Consider the following 19,742-nt stretch of genomic DNA (forward strand, 5'->3'; position numbering starts at 1 on the left):
TGGCTTCCCAGGAAGCCCTTTCACTCGTGGGAGGAACACGGGGAAGTGGTCGCTTCGTTTCCAATGACAGCCGTCCCACTGGATGTTACACGAGTGTCCTCCACTGGCACCAGCCTTGGACCTGGCCGATATCTGGAACTGGGCACAGTTCCAAGGATTCACCCACGCTTCACACAGGCTTCACGGCACCGCCCCCAGGAGCCTGGCCCGAGAGGGCTCGGAAGTCAGGCACTTGGTCGAGAGCAGCAGGGGCCAGGGGAGCTGGGGGACCACCCAGGCTGGACGCAAGAGCGTCTCCTCACACAAGACACACACACACGCGCGTGCACGCGCACACGCACACACACCAAAGAGCTGAGAGCTTCCTACAGGTTGGATTTTTTTAAGTAGTATTGCTATTTCCTTCCCCAGTCTTGTTTTTCTCTTTTTTCTAGATCAAGTATATGGAATTGACAAAAGAGCGAAGGGTGTTGTGATTAAAAACCAAAACCAACAGCCAGAATGTTTCCAGATTTGGTCCCCGCCAGGGTTGACAGCATCTGGGAGAGGACGGAGTGTGAGAGTGTATTTCTGGGGTCCACTTGTGGTTTCAGGTACAAAGAGCCACGCCGGACATGTCTGTGTTTGTGGGCGCTGCCAAGAACGCATGGAGCCACGGCCCAGGCTCCCCAGGCTGCTGCCCGTGGACCGTCAACTCTGTCTTGTCTGGCCAGGCGTTCAAACGTGCCAGGTTCCCCAGGGCCACAGACTTGGATAAAGGATGGCCTCCGCGAGCTCCAGACCTCCTCGGAACGGCTCCAGACACACACCCCGGATGCTGGGACCCAGCACGCAGGATTCAGACCGGCAGCGTCCTACTCAGCACACGCAGCCACTTCCCATGTAGGGTCTGTGGTACGAGACCCAGGCAGGCAGACCGGCGGACAGAGAGAGCCACAGCCCCGTCTGAAAGGGCTTAAGACTCGGTCCAGTGTGAAGGAGGAGGTGGCGGGGGGAGCAGCGGGGCCTCCCCCCAGCTGGCCCCAAAGGCAGGGCCCCTCCCCGCAGGGGCTGCTGCCCCCGCCTCGGTGCCCCTGAGCGTCCCCCGGAGCCAGCGTGGACGATAAAACTCATCGGCGGAAGGCGGCTGCGGCGCAGGTGCGTGGCGTGGGCGGTGCAGCTAGCACCAGTGGTCCTGGTCGGGGTGGTGGTAGCTGTGCCGGGCCCGGCCGCCCCAGCCGAGTCGCAGAGTGCAGTGGTAGCCGCTGGGCACGCGGCGGAGGGGGTGGGACTGGGAGGTCAGAGAGGACACGTAGGAAGTCCAGGAGGAGCGGCCTGAGTCGGTGGCCACGGCCTCCTCGAAGGTAAGCGTGTCCTCAGGCTGGGTGCGGGCTGCGTCCTCACTGTCCGGACGCTGCCCCAGGTAAGGGTCAGAGCCGATCCTGGAGCCGGCGGCCAGGGGCTGGCTGAAGGGGTCTCTCTGGAGCAGAGCGTTGTGTTCGGAAAGGCCACGACTCAGCCGGCCTGGGGAGAAGGTGGGGAGGCTGGTCTGTGCCCCAGCGAAGTGGACAGGCGAAGCGTTGGCCGTCTTGTAGGTGACGCTGGGACGGGGGGTCGGCGGAGTCTGGGGGAGCTGCCTCCGCCCACCACGGCCAGGGGTGCTAGCACCGGATGCCGACAACAAGGGGCTCCCGTTCACGGAGCCGCCACCCTACAAGAAAGCAGAACAGAGCAAAAAGAGGAAAAAATGAAAGTACGGGGCCAGAGGCCAGTGCAGGTGAGCACCACTGGGAGGAGGGGCAGGGAGGCAGGGAGAGAGGCAGGCGCCCGAGGAGGGGGACAGGTAGGGTGTGTGGTGGGGGAAATGTAGCTGGAAACAACAGGTGACAAAGGGACAGGCACAGCTCAGGGAGAGGCCAGACCAGAGGCCAGTCCAGGGCAGCTGGGAGGGGAGGCCTGGGCTGGTGGAGGAGCAGTGGGGCAAGGAAGAGGGGAGGAGACTCGGGCCAGGGAACCAGCACGTGAAGGACGATTCGGAACGTGGTGGCGGGGGGAGTCTTACAAGGAGGGGCAGCGAGGGGGTCCCGTCTTCCTGGTCTCGGAGGTCCTGGCTCCTGCCCAGCTGTTGGCGATGTGGGGTGGCTGCCGAGAGAGGGTTTGGGACGCGAGGGCTCACGGCCCCCAAAGCGGTCGCAGGAGTAGAAGCGCTGCTTCTCCGAGGAAGAGGAAGAAGGCTGCCTCCGCTCCTGGGACCGGCCCTGCTCCTGTCTGCGCTCCCTCCGGCAGCCTGTGGGTCCCTCTCCCGGGGGTGGGCCTGGCCCTGCGGCCCTGCTGGGTGCTGGCCAGGAAGAGGGAAAGTCAGCACAGAGAGCCAGGCGGGGAGACAGACCCCCAGCCCAGACCTGGTCCCCAGGACTAGCAGGAGGACCCGGGGAAGAGCCGAGGTGGGCGGGTGGTCCTGCCTGTTCCCCAGACCTGCGACTCACCACCCCTACTCAGGACTGCTTGTACGGTCGAGGCACAGAGAGGAAGAGGGTTCAGACCCCTGCCCCAGGCCCTGGACATCCGAGGGACCCTGACGCACCACCATCTGTGTCTGCAGACAGGCTGGGCCCCTTCTCCAGGGACTTCTGCTTCCTGTCCCTGCGGCGGTGGCAGCGGTGGGGGGGGGGGCGGCGCACAGGCTGGCTGGCCCGGGCGCGGTCCAGGGCCGCGTTGCAGAGATGAGCCACGTGAGGGCGCTGGGGCGCCAGTGTGGAGATGGACCGCTTCATGGGGCTGGCGCTGGGGGCCGGCTGCGGGGCGGGGGGTAGGGGGGGCATCCTTTATCTCACAGTCTGAGAGACGGGTCTGGGGCTCCAGAACCACCAGGCCCCTCCCTCTCCCTGGAAAGCTCTTCCCCACCCAGGGCCACCCTTTCTCCCGCTGTCCGTCTCTGCCAGCAGGGCGCAGAGAGCTGTTGCCTCCCTGTCCCGGGAGGACAGGGAGGAGGCCAGGAAGAGGGAGGCTGGGGCCGGGCTAGGAGAGCACCGAGGGGAGCTGCGTGTGACGGCTCTGCGGGGCCAGGGCCACGGGCTGCCGCCCTGAGCTGGAATCAGGACCCGTGGAAATGGGCCCACGTGGAGCAGACCCACGGCTTCCACTCAGTGTCCTGCAGCCCCTCCACTGGCCAGGGTCAGGAAGGGGAAGAGGGCGGGAGCCACCAGCAGTGGGACACAGAGACAAGTTTAGAGGATGAAGTCATTTTGAATGTGCAGAGCCAGGAACCACAAAAGGAGGTAGGGACAGGGCCAGCCCCAGGCCAGCGCTGAAGGCCCCAGGCCACAGGTCATGCTCTTCTAAAGCCCCTCACCTTCCCAGCAAGTGAAAACAGGGCCCCCGACCCAGTCTCAGGTCTGCAGGCCCCTCTCTGAGTCCTTGTGAAAGGGCATGCAGCCCCCTTGCCCTAGAGCGTCCCTGCATCCCTGAAGGAGCAGGGGACGGAGCTGGGAGCTCCTGCACACCAGAGAAGGAACAGGGCAGATCACCCCCAGAGCTTCGACCGGAAAAGGGAGGACCAAGGTGTGAGGCACCTTATGCACTGGCGGGAAGGGGGTGCACTAGGGTGGGACAGGTATGTCCTAGAGAGGGAAAGGCTGGGTCACGCACACTGGCCCACAGTAACCCAAAAAGAGGCTGACCACCGGTGGGTGCTGGAGACTCTTGGCAGGCCTCGGAGGGCCCTGGCTGTTCCTCTTGAGTCCATTGTGGAGTCCCAGGAGTCCCCAACAGGGCCGACAGCATCCAGGCTGCCATAAGGTGGGGAGCCTTCACGAGGGACACAAGCCCTCCCCAAGCCAGGTTTCCTCATCCCCCGCTCCCCCACCCTCCCATGACCCTGAGCCTCCCAGACCACCCACCTGAGTCTCTGCAGCCAGGCGGGGCATGGAGGCCGCTCGTCCCTGGCTCTCCAGGCCAGGCTGGGGTTCCCCGTCAGGACCTCTCAGGGCCACGCTCTGCATCTGGACCTCCACGGCCTGGGCACGGAGCAGCGCACAGTCACGGCAGCCTCCACTCCACTCTCACCTTCTCCCCCTCCCCCGGGGCTCCCTGCCGCGTTCCTGGCATCTCGCACCATCCCTGCCTCACGCCCCCCATCTCGTCCGCCAGCCCCAGCCGGAGTCCCCAGGAGCCCGCACCGGCTTTCCCGGCTGCACCACTGGGATCTCTGTGGAGTGGCCACGCTCCAGGGGTGCCCTTGCCTCACTGGGTACCTCCTGGGTCCGCTGAGTGCCCCAGGAAACAGACTCCTTGATGCCGCTCTCTTGGGTTTGTCTGTAGAGCAGAGACGATTGTCCTGTTGGCTCAGAGGTCTGTGGGCCCCGGCAAGTCCACCGAGGACCTGGCCCCAGCCTGATAGGAAGCTACACTGGCCCTTCTGCCCGGGCTCAGGAGCAGCCCAGCGGCGCAAGGCCCTCCCGTGCAGGCCTTCAAATGGCCATGGGGCAAGGGGTGTGGACCCAGAGCCAGGATCGGAGCAGACAGCCCGAGCGGGTCCCGGAGAGGAGTCTGAGGGAGGGCTGGGCCCAGCCAACAGCTTCCTCAGCCCTAAACACGGCCTCCTGTGTGCAGCTGGAGCAGGGACGGTTCTCAGCAAAGACCACACGTGTATGACGTGCACAACGCCCAGTACGGACATCCTGTTGATGCTTGTGCCCGGCAAGCCCTGGCTGCTGAGTTACGGGCAGTTTAGGACTCAGCAAAATCCACCTCATTAACAGTGCAAGACCCACAACCTGGCTTCAAAGAAGAGCATCCAAACGTGTGCCAACGAGAGGACGTCGGGAGCCCTAAGCATGCCGGCCACGCCCAGTCTGCTCTCGGGCCCTGCGCCTCAGCCCCCGCTGCATGAGGCGGAGCAGAAGCCCCTCCCTCGGCGCTCAGCCAGGGGTCCGTTTGAGCCGATGGGGTGTGAGCAGACACGGGACCCTGCTGGCCCCAGGGGCTGGCTAGAGGAGCCCACTGCACCACCCCTCGGCGACACACGGCACAGGACGGGTCACTGCTCTTTCACGGCACTCGGTTTGGGTGGTTCATGCCCAAGAATTATTGCGGCAAGAGTCAGAGGACAGGCGAGAAGGATGTCACCAGTTTGTGTACCGGATACAGCTGCTTCAGAAAGCGCGACCGGAGCAGGCATCTGAGGGAAAGGCGTCTTAGAGGGGTTCGGAAGACCAGACACACACAAGGCGTCAACAGAATGCGGTGGGGACCGAGGTGGAAACAGGTAATTTCTCGACGGGCAGGGAGTGAGCAGAGGCAGAGGCCCCTGCGTGGGAAGGCAAATGGGCACACGCACTGGGAGGGGACGGTCTGGAGCCGCTGACCTCGGGACCATCAGAGGCACCTGTGTCGCGTTGGGGAATCAGCTCTGGGGACCACCACAGACGGCTCCAGCAGCCGGCCTGGGCCAGCTTCCAGGCACCACCCACGAGAACCATCTGGGCGGAGGTGGGCACGGGGTGAACAGTGGAGCCTCCTCCCAAAGTGGCGCTGGGACCAGGCTCCATGTCCTGCGGCCAGGCCTGCAGAGAGCCCCTCTGGGAGGTGCCGACACCAGGAGTCCTCCCTCCTCCCAGCACCACGCCCCCTGGCCAGGTACTCACAGGGCCCCGCCGCTGTTGAGGGAGGCAGCGCTCTTCTGCCGAAGGAAAACCCGGGCTCCTCGGAGCACCACGGGCTGTGTCTGCTCCCCTGTAGCCTTCAGAGGGTGGAACAGGGACACAGGGCCCATCTGCAGAAGGGACGCAGAGAAGGGGAAGAGCTCTAAGGGCAGAGACAGGTGCACCAGGAAGCTGCTGGGTCCCCACAGCGTGGGCTGGTGCTCCTTCTGCCCTGCCCCAGCCCTACACAGGAGGGAGGCAGGGTCTTCCTCCCAGCCTGGCCTGTAAGTGACATCAGCAAAGTCATTTCACTTCTTGGAGCTTCAGCTTCCTCACCTACAAAATCCGGGGACTGCATCCACTTAGAAATGGTAAAAATATTTCATCTCGTCGACTTGGATTGACGGGCAGAGGCTGCGTGAGCCCCAGATTGAGCAGAATTCTGAGATTTCCGGGCTTGGTGGGGGGCAGGGCACGGAAGGGTGTCTGCGACGGCCTGGGGAACGGGGAGCTGCGGTGTGGGCGGGCATCAGATAGTTCCCATCCCAAGAGGGGTGACTGTGCCCGCAAGCCCTGACCACCAGGCAACTTTCTAGACAAGAGTCTACATACGGTCACTGACGCTTTGGCTATGTGGGAAGTTGTTCTCTTTGAAGGGTGACATCAGGAAGACGGGGCCCCACACCAGCCCAGTCAGAGTCATGAGTGGAACAAATCATGACCTTGGACCCATCGGTTTGAATCTCTCTGCTCCCTGCCCGTGTGCAGGATAAGCAAGTTCTCCTCGCACCTCCCCAGACAACCTCCTCGAGTGTTGTTCAAACTTCTTTCTTCTACCACTTAAGAAAGCGGCATCTCCAGGGAACATGTTCTCAGTCCCTTGTCTACTGCTCCCGAACACTAGCTCTCCAAGTCAGGGGACCCCTGGACCAGCAAGAGACCAGCCACTGGAAAGCAGACAGGCTGCATGGAGTCTCTGACTTTGGGGGCGGAGAGGTGAAGCCACAGTTGGGACCTCTCGTCCTCCTTTTCCTGCCGTGCTGTCCCCAGGAGGATGCGCGCTCCCTCTGCTGTCGAAACAGCTGACGGGTGTCAGAGCCTGAGGCGTACTTCTTGGGAACCCTGAAACCCGGTACCTGGGACAGGCCTCCCGTGGCCTGGTGAATCTGATCCCTGGTGGTCTTGTTCTGTTTGCAGAAGTCGAATATCATCAGAGCCGTGTACACCTTCCCCACTGTCGTCTCATCGGCTGGAGGGAAAGAAAACAGAGGACGGAGTATGGCGGAGGAAGGCGGGGTGGGGTGGGACAAGAGAAGAGCCCCCACCAAGAGGAACCCCGGACACGCTCAGGAAAGGCCACAGGGCTTGGCCAAAGTTGCACGGTCCCCACATGGTGTCTTTGGACACTGGGCACGTGTCCCTGGAGCTGTACTGACTCTCCACAGGGCCCTGCATCTCCTCCCAGTGAAGTGGATATGGGGTCTAATCTTTAAGCCCTTCATCTCTAACAGGAGTCTCCCTGCTGTTCTCTGGATCTTTTTAAGTACACCCCCCACCGGGAATGGGGGGGACTGTGGCCAACAGAATAAAGCCCAGGTCATCCCCTCCCACAGTCCCTATGTGCCCACTCGTAAGACCGTTTCCCCGCAGGTGGAATCGAAGTCTAGACTATCAATGAGGTCACCCTGGCCCAGGGGTCCCGGCACTGCCTCTGGGTGGGACACAGAAGGGGGTGAACAAGGGGAGTTTCTTGCCCTCACTTACGTTTGTGGGGTGGCACCCGTACATCCAGGGTCTTCTGGGGCAGATTGGCCCACACAGAGGAGATCTCCTTCCTCAACTCGGCATCACCCTGGTGCTGCTTGGTGCCGGCTGGGGCGGGGCAGGGTGTGGAGGGGAAGAGAGATGTCAGCAGCCGTCGCATACCCCCTTGGGGAGCAGGCGGGGAGAGGTGTGGTGTAGAGGGAAACCGGGCAAGGACAGTGCTAGGAGAGAGGGCAGAGCAGGAAGAAGCGTGGCCACGGCGGCCATCTGAGCGCCCCGATGGGCTCCTGTCTGGAGACAGAGGCCTGCGTGCACGGGCCCTGGGAGTGGAGAAGGTCACGGTGGCGGTCCAGCCCTTCAGCACTATCGAGTGGACACCCGCCCGTGCCAGGTACTGTTCTAGGTGATGGAACGAAAGCAAAGCTACTGCCTCTGCGGCACGACGTGGTTTAATAAAGTGGCAGTAAGTTCAAAATCTAGGGTGTTGGGTGCAGAAGCAGCCAAGGAGGAGGGATGACATACCAGGAGGGCTGCCGTGCTGGACAGGGTGGTCGGGAAAGGTGTCGTGTGTGCACGACCCCGAAGGCAGAAAGGGACCAGGGTGTGTCACACGCAATGAGCCAGGACAGCAAGGCTCACTGAGCAGGGCATGGGGGTTGGGCGTTGCAAGGAGCAGATGCTGAGATGGGAAGAAGCGGAGGCATAAAATACTGATTTATCTTTTTTTGGCATCAGGGTTAGTGTGGTGTGCGTACAGTGACACTCATCCTTTTCAGTCGTCCCCTTCTGTGAACTGCGATAAACCCCCGAAGCCACGTATCCACCCCCACCATCGAGACGTGGGACCACGGCCAAAGCCCCTCCGTGCTCCCTTTGTAACTGACCCTTGGCCTTCTCCTCCCCTCCCCTCCCCTCCCTGTGTGTTTTCTGTCCCGGTTTATGCAGCCTTCTCCAGAATGCCACAGGAATAACATCGCAGGGTGTCTTGGTTTGGGGGGATTCCCCACTCAGCCCAGTGCATTTGAGACTCATCTGTGTTGGCGAACGTGTCGTTAGTGTGTTTCTTTTTTTTTTTTTATTTGACAGAGAGAAATCACAAGAGAGGCAGGCAGAGAGAGAGGAAGGGAAGCAGGCTCTCCACTGAGCAGAGAGCCCGATGTGGGACTCGATCCCAGGACCCTGAGATCATGACCTGAGCTGAAGGCAGCGGCTTAACCCACTGAGCCACCCAGGCGCCCCTAGTGTGCTTCTTTTGATAGCTGAGGACTATCTTACTGTAAGGACAGACCACAATTTGCTTATCCATTCACCACCTGTAAACACTTGAGTTGCTTACATTTGGAGGGGATTATGAAATAAAGCTGTGAACCTCTGCATCGATGTTTCTGTAAAGACGTTTCTTTTCTTCCCACTTAGGGGTGGGATGGCTGGGCCAAACTGTAAGGAACTGCCAAACTAGGGTGACAAAAATTCCATATTATGCATTCTCACCAGGACTTAATATTGTCCTTTTAAAAAAGTATTTTAACCATATTAATAACCATGTAGTGTTACCTTATTGTGGCTTTATTTTGGATTTCTCTAACGACTAATGATATTGAGCGTCTCTGTAACTGTTTACTTGCCTGCCATATATACATCTCGGTGACATGTCTGTTCAAACCCTTTGCCCATTTTTATCAGTTTGTCTATTTTCTTATTACTGAGTTGTGGGAGACCTTCACCTATTCTGGAAACTGACCCTGTATCAGATATATGTTTCAAAAATATCTTCACCATTGCTTTAGCTTGTCTTTTCATTTTCTTAAATGTAAAGCAAAAGTTTTTTACATTGGTGAAGTTCAATTTATCGATTTTTCTTTGATGGCTCGTGCTTTTTCTCTTAAAAAATCTTTCTCAGGGGCGCCTGGGTGGCTCAGTGGGTTAGAGCCTCTGCCTTCAGCTCAGGTCATGATCTCAGGGTCCTGGGATCGACCCACATCGGGCTCTCTGCTCAGCGGGGAGCCTGCTTCCCCCTCTCTCTGCCTGCCTCTCTGCCTACTTGTGATCTCTGTCTGTCAAATAAATAAATAAAATATTAAAAAAAAATCTTTCCCAAACTCAAAATTGCCAAAAGTTCTCTCCTGTGTTTCCTTCTATAGGTTTTATAATTTCACATTCTACATTGTGTCTATGATCATTTTCAAGTTAATTTTGGTAGGAGATGAAAGGTATGTGCCATGGGCTGCATTGTGCACTACCCCCACTCACCTGTTGAAACCCGAACTCTCGCTGGGACTGTATAAGGCTGAGAAGGAGGTAATTAGGTGAAATGAGGTCGGGGGGGCAGGGCCTGACCTACAGAGTTAGTGTCCTTCTGGGAAGGGACACCAGAAAATTCGTTCACTCTCTGTACCCACTCAAGGAAAGACCATGTGAGCACATGGTGAGAAGGTGACCACCCTACAAACCCAGAGAACAGGCCTGGGGATGAACCCTACCTTCCCGACACCTTGAATCAGACTTTCAGCCTCTAGACTGTGAGGAATAAATTTCTGGGTTAAAGCACTCACTTATGGTATTTTGTTATTGGCAGCCCAAGCACACTAAGATAGTAAAGGTCAAGATTTTTCCCCTTTGGGGGGATATAGCTGTCTAAATTTTTCCAGTACCATTTGTTGAAAAAATTATCCTTTCTCCATTAATTGCCTTTACAATTTCATCAAAAACCCACTGGCTGTGTAAGTGTGAGTGTCCTTTGTGTTCCACCGACCCATGTCTCTGCCATTAACTTGCTTTATAGGTAGCTTCTGATTCATGTGGAGTAAGTTTTCCAGCTTTGTACTTTTTCAAAATTGCTTCTCAAGTTCTTTTGCTTTCCTACAGACATTTTAGAATTCATTTGTACATTTCTACCTAAAAACTGGGATTTTGGTTGGGTTAACATTTATTCTATTGATCGGTGTGGGAAGAGCTGACATCATGGCAACACGGAGTCTTCCCGTGCAGGAAGACGATGCAGGGCTTGACTCAGTTAGGTCTTCGATTCTTTCAGCCAGTGCTTTGACATTGACAGCGTACAAAGCGCACATATATACTTTGTAGAGTTATCCAGCAACACAGAAGTATTTCATGGTTTTGGTGCGATTTTAATGGAATTTTTTCCCATTTCAATTGTTAATATGTAGAAATACATTTGCTTCTTGCACATTGACCTTGTATCCTGTGGCCTTGCTAAACTTGTGTATTGTTTCAGTAACTTCTTTTAATGGCTTAAAACAATAGAAATTTGTTATCTCAGTTCTGGAAGCCAGAAGCTCAAAATCAAGGTGCCAGCATGAGGATGCCTCCTCCATATGCTCTAGTGAAGAATTCTTCCTTGCCTGTTCCCAGATGTTGGTGGCTCCCAGCCATCCTTGGCATTCCTTGTTTTATAGATACCTCCATTTTACTCACCTTTTCTTAGAGCCTTTCAAATTTTCTCCATAGATAATCATTCCAGTTGTAAATACAGATGGCTTTATTTCTTCCTTTCCAACTGGCATGCTTCCTATTTCTTTTTCTTAACTTATTACAATGGCTAGGTCCTAAAGTAAGATGTGAAACAGGAAGGATGACAGTAGACCTCCTTCCTTTGTTTTTGATCTTAGGGGGAAAGTCTTTCTTTGTTAAGTGTGTCATTCGCTGAAGGTCTTTCACAGATATCCTTGGTCAGATTGAAGGGGCTTCCTTAGTTACTACGCTATGCAGAATTTTTAATTTTGTGAAATGCTTGTTCTGCATCTATTGAGATGATCATGTAGTTTCACTTCATTGATACAATAAATTATACTGATTGATTTTTAAACTTGAACTCAACTTGCATTCTTGGGATAAACCCTACTTTTGTCATCAAATAAATAGAAATATATATAATCAGATTCAGTCTGAGAAAACTGTGTTGAATATTTTTGTGCCTGCAGTCATGTGGGATAGTGATCTATAATTTTCTTTTCTTATAATGTCTTTGTCTCATCTTGATATCAGAGTAATGTTAGCATCATATGGTAAGTTGAAAAATATGCTCTTTTTTTCTATTTTCTGGAAGAGTTTATATAGGCCAGGTATTATTTCCTCCTTAAATGTTGGGCCAACTTCACCTATGGAGTTAACGGGGCCATGGATTTTCTTGTTGGAAGTCTTTTAACTATAATTTAATTTCTTTATGAAGTATAGTGCTACTCAGATTATCTCTTCCTTTTTTTAACCCACTCAGGTTATCCATGCTTGAATGAGCTTGGTAGTTGGTGTCAAAGAATTTTCCCATTTCATTTAAGTTACTGACAGAGAGTTGTTCATAAAATTTCCTTGTTATCCATTTAATGGCGGCAGGACCTGTAGTGGTGTTCTCTCATTCTTTATATTGGTTATTGTTGTCTCCTTTTTTCTTGATTAGTCTAGCCAGAGGTTTATTAATTTTATTGGTTTGGTTTCTGACATGATCGTCCTTGCTGGTATGTTGAAGGCAGACAAGAACAGAGGCAGACCAGTTGGAAGCTACGGTAACAATCTAGCCAAGACCCAAGAGACAGTGGCTTGGACAGGAGCTGGCAGTGGGAGAGGGCAGAGGAGTGATCATACTCTGTGTATTTTGAAGGTAGAGTCAGGAGATATGACAAGGGATCAGATATGACTCCAAAGCTTGAGTGACCAACTGGAAGAAGAGAGTTTCCACTGATGGAGATGGGAAAGGCTGCAGGGAACACGTGGTGATCAAGTCTGGGCAAGTGAGCTTTGGAACGCTTCCTGCGCCTCCAAGTGGAGACAGTAAATAACTTTTCTCACGTAGCTCCTCACATGAGAATGCAAGTCTGGGATTCAGGAAGAGGCCTGGACTGAAAACACGAAGTAGGGATTCCCAGTGCTTAGAGCCATGAGAACAGGTGGAAGGACCGAGGGGACAGAGAGAGTCTGAGGGGCACAGTGACATCCAGAGAGTGGGAGACATGAGAAAACACAACAAGAAACCTCAAAGGGATTCAAAAAGGAGGCGGCGGCAGCCGAGGAGAGGCTGAGCTGTGGACAGGGAAGATAAGGTCACTGAGCAGCTCAGCGAGCGCGGCTCCCACAGCACGGCCGCACGGACCCTCCTGCGGAGTGAACGGGAGAGACCAGACAGACCCTGCAGACCAGTCTCTCAAGAAGCCGGTTGCGAGGAAGGGAAGAATAAACACAGGGAAGCGGACGGAGGGAGCAGAAAACCTTTTAAAGATGGGAGAGATCGTCGCACGTCTGTATGTGGATACAAGGACTCCGACAGGGAGGAAGCAAGTGACAGGACAAGAAGCGGGGTGCAGAATTTCTGGTGTGACATCTTTGGGTAGATGATGAGAACGGGACCTAGGGTGCAAGGGGTGGTGGGGTACGGGACTGGCCTTGACTCATCCGCTATAAACAAAATGGCTGAGCTCAAGGTCATGAATGCAGCTTGGAGGGTGGTGTGGGGGCAGGGACAAGGCCGATCCCCTCTGGTGGCTCTAATCTCCTCTGAAGGTACAGCAGGCATCACAGGAGGCTGCAGGTGGGGAGGACACACTGGAGGTCTGTTCTCTCCTAGATTGGCCACCGGCAATGCAGTCCTGTCCGCTTGGGAGAGGACCTGCCCGGGGCTGGGCTCACTTCGGGGAGTGGACTGCAGGCACAGACCCTCCGCCCTGGAAGACCGCTGTCTCCGCGTGCTCTAGCGCTGGGTGACCGGGACGGGTCGATGAACCTCACTGCACATCAGCTCCCTCCCACGAAACTGGGATCATTCACAAGCCCCCGAGTGGCTGTCAGATGACAAGGTTGGTGCCCGACAGAGGCGCCATGGGCAACTGTCCTTGGTCCCCTCCAAACAGGCCTCCTCACCCCTCCTCCCTGCACAGCCCCCTGGGGGCGGCTCTGGAGTGAGACGGCCTGGTCCTGGCTCGGCGCCGTCCCCAGATGCTGCCTTGCTCACCTGGAGCCAGCTTGATCTCCAGCGCAGTCCGATTGAGGGCCATCAGCGTGGACGTGAAGTGGACAGTCATGTCCTTGTTGGAGATGGGCATGTTCATGCGAACCAGGCGCTAGGGACAAGCGGAGCAGGTCAGGGCCAGGCTTGCCAGGGTCCCTCCACCATGGGACGACAAGGTGCTAGAGGCCCCTAGAGGCTGGGCTTCTCCTGGGGAGGGGGGGCTTCTGCAGGTGCCCAGGCCCAAGCAAAGTTGGGTGGCTGGGAGTTTTGCCAGCATTCACACTCACCCTTGGACCCCCACCCTCACCGGAGCTGAGTCTTCACCTAACCGCAGACAAAGGGACATCCAGGTAAAGGCTGTCACATCGCACCAAGCCAGAAGGCTGGGTCCCTCTGAAAGAACAGGCACATGCTCAGCCGGAAGGACCCCTGCCCGAGGCTGGAGTAAGGGGCATGTGGCCTGGGTTCAAGACGGAGGGGGGTTTGGGCTGCAGAACTGAGGCTGGGGTGCCCTGGGATAGCCCACAGATGGGCGGGAAGACCCCGTCCTTACTGCTCTGCCCAGTGTCATCCGTTCCCCTGGCAGCCCGGAGCCCTGGACAAGGGGCAGGTTAGCCATGAGCACAGCCCCGAGCTCCAGCTCCCAGTGAGGCCTCCCTCCACCCAGGAAGGCTTCGTCTCTCACCACCCAGCCAGGGGACCTGGGAGAAGCAGCCAGCACCTTCCAGTCAGAAGGACCCAGAGCCGATGGGACTGCACAGAGCCAAGTGAGGGCTCGTCGGGAGAGGCTCAAGACCACTGCACGGGAGTAAAAGTACTCCGGACCAGACCGGGGGCAGTGTCCTGCTGCTGTTCTCCCTGTTTCCCCATCAGCTGAACCGCCCCTCTCCTCTCCTCATTTTTCCAGGACAGAACCGTGGGAGACAGACGTGTGTCCGTCCCACAGACCTCCAGGAATAGCCAACAGCTACCCGGAGCCTGAGGCTATGAGAACTTATGTGATGTCCAGGAAGAACAGTGTCCCTAGTATGTCTGGAATGGCCTCAGCATGGCAGGTCACCGAGCTGGCCACCTGGAGCCCTAGGGAAACCGTGACCCACCTATCTCCTCCCAGCAGTCTCTTGTCCTCTGCCACGAGACAGGAGCTAGAGACGGAGGCGCAGGGTCCCTCCCTGGGCTCTGCCTGTCCTCTGCCAAGCCCGTACCCTGTAACACAGCAGCCCCTTTGGGGAGGGCCCTCAGCCCTGCCCCCAGTGTCTCGGCCCTAAATCCAATCCTCAATCTAATAGAGGTTGGTTGGTTGGAGACATGAGCCCAGACTCTGCCCCCCTGAATGCTGGCAAAGCCCCACCTGGCTCACCCGCTCGTGGTCCCAGGACCGTACACTTAACCCGTGTGACGCACACCAGGAAAACGGGCTTCCAGGAAAACGGGCTTCCCAGAGCACAGTGTCCCTGTAGACCGGCACCAATGACAGAAAGAGGCAGAGGGATTCCTCTCCAGGGGGTCAGGGAGTTGGGCACCAGCGTGGAGGGGCGAGCAGGTGATCACCAAGAGAAGAGAGCTCTGTCCAAGGCACCTTCACCAGAGGCTCTCCTCTGCCTGACCAGGCCCTAGAAGGGCCAGGATCTCAGGAAGCAGCAGCAGGACAAGGCCAGGGCAAACAGATAGGCATCTCTGCCCTGGGCTGAGACCCTCCTGGTCACAGCACTCTGCCCTTCTCCTGCTCCCTCCCCAGCTCTCCACGCCCCTCCATTCCCACCCAGCCTGCGGCCGCCCCTGGCCTCATCATGACCAGCACCTTGGAACGGGCCAGCACAGCTGGGGAGGGGCCCGGCCTGCCCAGCCCCACCCCAGGTACCAGTTTGGACAGAACTCTCCTTCTTGGGAACAAAGCTACGGCCGCGCATGCAGGCCTCCAGGCAGGCACAACGTGCAGGCCAGGCAGGGGAGGGCTGAGGACGAGAGCACAGGCGTCCGCCGACGGCTTGAAGGACAACCGCTTAGCTTCCAAAGGCTGTGCTGAGCCAGGTGACAGAGACGGGCCCAGGTTTGGAGCATGGACAGCGTGGACAGAACCAGAGAGGTGAGCGCTCTGCTGGGAGGCTTGCTCAGAGAGAGGGCAGGGGCAGGGAGCCTCCCGACACACGCCGGCTGAGCTGCAGGACTCAGGCTGGCTCTGTTTCCTGGGGCAGCAGGAGCTGCAGGGGGGCTCTCAGTGCTGGGCGGCAGGTGGGGGGGTTGCTGGACGGATGGAAGGTGCCCATGCACCAAAGGGGGGTGGCTGAGGACACATGGGCAGGTGGGAACAGGCTTGGGCTGGGCCATGTGACCTGCTCACCTCCTAAAGAGGGATGGCAGGAGGTGTTCCTCAGTTTACCCCTCATTGCAGCTCAGCCTCCTGGGCATTGGAGGGAGGGGGCATGGGGCCACCTGAGCCCCTGAGGCTCTCCTTACCCTGTAGCAGCCCTCTGAAGCCCCAGGAACGACAGCAGGACGCCTCTCCCTGGCACCCTTTTCCTTCTTAATGCCACAGTGCCTCCTTCCCACTGTGGGGATGCTTCCTCCCCAGGCTGACGGCAGCCCAGGCCTCAGGAGTTCCGCACCTGTGGAGCTGGGCGTGGGCTCCTCCCAAGTGCCAGAGGCCCTGCAGAACCCTATCACCCCAGGGTCAGCCCCAAAGGGCTGGATTCCTCCCCCTTCATCAGGCGCTTATGGGACAGAGAAGCTGAGAGCCATCCTGGGCCCAGAACTAAAGCAGCTTCTGTCAAGAAGGTGGTCTGTCCCGTCATTTCCAGGAAAGGGAAGGAAAGGGAAGAAAGGCAGGGGGAGGGCTCCGCCTCTGTCTTCCTGAGCCTCTCAGGGCCTCTCAGGGTGGGCAGACCCGCGGGAACAAGGGGTGGCTGCGAGACACCGTCGTGGTACCCGTGTCCCTCTGTCTGGGAAGGCAGAGGACGTGGTTGGAACAGAGAAACGGAAGAAACAGTGAGACAGCAGAGCGGCAGACAGACAGACGGAGAAGCCCCCAGAGGAGACCGGAGGCCATCCCCAGCACAGCCAGCCTCTGGGTGCATGGTCGGGGTCTACCTTGTATGCAACTCGAGCAGGGCATTTCTTCCCCAGCCCCAGGGGTGGGGACATGGGTTTCAGCATCTCAAACATGTCATTGTAACTGATGCGCCCACTGAAGACCCGGCCCAGAGAGGCAGAGGCAGGGTGGGGTCCACAGGAAGGGGTGCGGCAGGAGGGGAGGGGGAGGAAGCAGACAAGAAAACAGATCCAGTTAACCAGCGTCAGAGTACATGCCGAAAGTCAAAACACGCAAAATGAGGGACTTTTCTGCTCCACTCGATCCCCTCCTTGCCCCTCCCAGCCTCACCTCCACACTCCAGCCCCACGCAGGGCAGCGGGCAGGGGTGACGTCTGAGCTAATGAACATGGAGGGATGAGGAAGGGCTGCATCGGGGCGGCTTTGGGTTGTCAACTTCGGATTTTACACTTTTAGGAACCACAGACAATGCCAAATCGGAAGAGAGCTGTTTCACCGTGCCAGGAGAGCTGGGGCCTGACCCAAGGGGCCAGCCTGAGAGCCACGGCAGAAACGTCAGCGCTCCTTAATGCCCAATTTGCTTCCAAGTTAGCCTGGAGGCTAAAAGTGGAGAAAAATCTAAAACAGGCCAGAGAACTAGAGCGGGAGCCACGTTGTTCTGCAAGGAGCCCAGAGGCTCTCGAGATAAACTGGACCGGTGAGTCCTGCTCCAAGCCCAGAGACGCCCGAGGCCGCCCAGGGCAGGGCTGCTGCTGGGAGTCAGGGCTGGGCAGGAAATGGGAGACTGCGGGGGCAGGTGGGGGGGCGCGGTGGGCAGCGGGGGTCGGAGGTGGCTTGGAGCCACTCTTGTCCCCTCCTGACAGCACGCCAGGAACAGGGCTGGGGCCACCAGACGGGACCGGCTCCAGACCCAGGGAGGCGTCGGGGGCTGCTGACTGTGTCTTCCAGAGGTAGACAGGCCACCAGGCCTGCAGCCTGAACTCCACCCCCGGGGACACCTGCCTATGGGACCTGCTCGGGGTCCCAGAGACATGGTCAGGTGCAGGCCTCCCAGGACAGAAAAGGGACAGCTCTTTCCTGGCAGGCACGTCTGCCCCAGGGCCTGGCCCTCCTCCCCGGGTGCCCAGCCTTGGCCGAGTGGATCGATCCGGAGGTGAAGCAGGAGAGCCCATCCTTGGGCCTCGGCTGCCTCTGCCCTCGCCTCCCTCGGGGACCAGAAACCCTGGGTTGTTGGGCTCTTCGGACTGGGAGGGGCAGCTGCTCCCGGTCTCCTTGTGCCCATGCTCTCCTCCTCTGGGGCCCTTGGCCTCCAGCCTGTCTGACCATTAGCCCACCCTTGAGAGCCGGGAGGCAAAGCCAGGTGAGACAGCTGCTTCTTTGGGCACAGGCAGGGCCTGGCCCCCAGCTCCCACCCAGCAGCCGACCTCTGCCCTCGAGGCCCAGCCAGAAAGCTCCGTGTGCACTGCCTCAGAAGGCTGCCTCTCCCCGGCCGGCTGGAGGGGTCAGGAGATCAGATGGGGGACCGAAGCGTCCAGGAGGTCGGAGTGCGGGCAGGGCAGGGCAGGAGGAAAGAGAGGTGAGGTGTCGTCATTCCCAAACCAGGCAGGGAGTGTGTGCTGTGTCTGCATTTCGGGCAGGGGAGAGTGTGTGGGATGGAGGCTCTGAAGTCGCAAACCTTGTAGGCCAACCTACGAGGGCAGCTCTTCCCTAAGCCAACGGGTGGCGTGATACAACGCAACAAACTGTACAAATCCTTATGATGAATCCGGCAACTGGAAAGGAAACGTCACAGGTTACGGCAACCAAGGCAGCGGGGCCCGTCCCGCCCACCCACCCAGCCTGCGGCCGGAAGAGGAGCCCCGCGGCTGGACAGGCAGCTCCCTACAGGAACCCCGGGGCTCCGACGGCCCCAGGAAGCATGGCAGCCCCAAGACAATGTCCGAGCCCAAGGCAGGCAGGAGACACACCAGAGAACACAGCCGGCCCGGGCCCCCAGCCCCCAGCATGCACACACCGGAGCCACTGGCCCGTCGCTCGCTGGGCCCTGCTCCCCCACCCTCTCCGGCAGCCCCTACCCTTGCTCCCCGCGTGCCTGCGACCCCGTGCCTGGCTCTGCTGACGGTCCCCACCTCCCGAAGCTCCTGGAATCTGCTGGTCCAGCTAAGAACCCCCTTGTCCCAGGGCCGGCACCCCAGCCAACACGCGTTTCTCTTTCCTGTCCCGTCAGATCCAAACTTCTGGGAAGAGGGAAGAAAGAGGAAGCCCCACTCTGCCTCACCCAAGGTGCCTGCTAACCTCACTGGACCCACGGCATCATCACGAAGGGTCTGGAAGCTTGGTGAAGCCCCCAGCCCTGGTAATCACCCAACCCAATGCCCAGCCTGTTCTTGGGCTCGTCGTCTCTCTTCCACCATCAAACCCCCAAGGGCACCAGATGGAAAGTGGGGGAGCAGGACCGTCGTGCCGACTCAAACACCGTCCTCGCTGTCTGTTAGGCCAAAGCTGTGGTCGGTCCTGAGGTTCAAGACCTCCTCCGCCTGTCCCAGCCACCCTTCCAGCCCCTCTGCAATGAGTTCTCTTCTCCATCACACACGATCAGACCCCTTCCCTCAGTCCTGCCCCACCCGCTTCTCCGGAGCTCCATCCGTCCTGCCCCTCTCAGTCTGGCTCAGATGGTACCTCCTCTGACCCACCAGGAGATGGGGTCCCTCCCTCCTCAAACAGCTGGGCTCCCACTACAGCTCCCCTGATCTCACCCAGCATCCTGAGAGCACGGGCCTGCTTCGCCTACACACCCCCGGCCCCCAGCACGCGGCGGATGCTCCGGAAGGGTGACTGCGCGGATGGATGAGCACAAAGACGAGCAGACAGATCGCACACAGGTGGGGCCGGGATTCTCCTTTCGGGGTCCACACTTCACCACAAAGTGAGGCACCACGAAGATGGGGGAGGCGGGCACCAGAAAGCAACAGCCCGTGCCTTCCTCACCTCCCACAGCATGCATGCCCACGCACACCTGCGTCCACACACGTGCACACACGCAAGCGCGCGTGCCTTGCACCCTCATACACACAGGCGTTCACATGTGCACAGGAGCACACACACGTCGACACAGTCACATGTGTGTACCCGTACGTGTACACGCAGCCATGTGCGCACGTGCACACGCGTGTGTCTGCTGACGCATGCACATACGCATGCCCCGAGTGTGCAGACCGGTACACGTACCCGCACAAAAACACCCTGCACATAGGCACTGTGCACACGCTCCCAGAGCCACACAGGTGCAAACACACACACACGCATACGAAAGTGTGGAAATTTCACAGAGTTCTATTGTTTTTTTAAGTCT

The 19,742-nt window shown here is 58.1% G+C and overlaps 1 protein-coding gene across 1 annotated transcript in view; it reads right to left on the reverse strand.

The window, feature by feature from the left end:
* Nucleotides 1-1,159: 1,159 nt before the first annotated feature.
* LOC123952112 (voltage-dependent N-type calcium channel subunit alpha-1B-like) overlaps nt 1,160-19,742 on the reverse strand; it is a 109,289-nt gene continuing 90,706 nt past the window's right edge. The window contains 10 exon segments of the mRNA XM_046021348.1: nt 1,160-1,690; nt 2,055-2,317; nt 2,564-2,774; nt 3,879-3,995; nt 4,158-4,293; nt 5,625-5,752; nt 6,758-6,870; nt 7,386-7,493; nt 13,345-13,453; nt 16,429-16,525. Coding sequence (XP_045877304.1) covers nt 1,160-1,690; nt 2,055-2,317; nt 2,564-2,774; nt 3,879-3,995; nt 4,158-4,293; nt 5,625-5,752; nt 6,758-6,870; nt 7,386-7,493; nt 13,345-13,453; nt 16,429-16,525 — 1,813 coding nt within the window.

The sequence above is a fragment of the Meles meles genome, chromosome 10, assembly GCF_922984935.1.
Source record: "Meles meles chromosome 10, mMelMel3.1 paternal haplotype, whole genome shotgun sequence".
In the NCBI taxonomy this organism is placed as follows: domain Eukaryota; kingdom Metazoa; phylum Chordata; class Mammalia; order Carnivora; family Mustelidae; genus Meles; species Meles meles.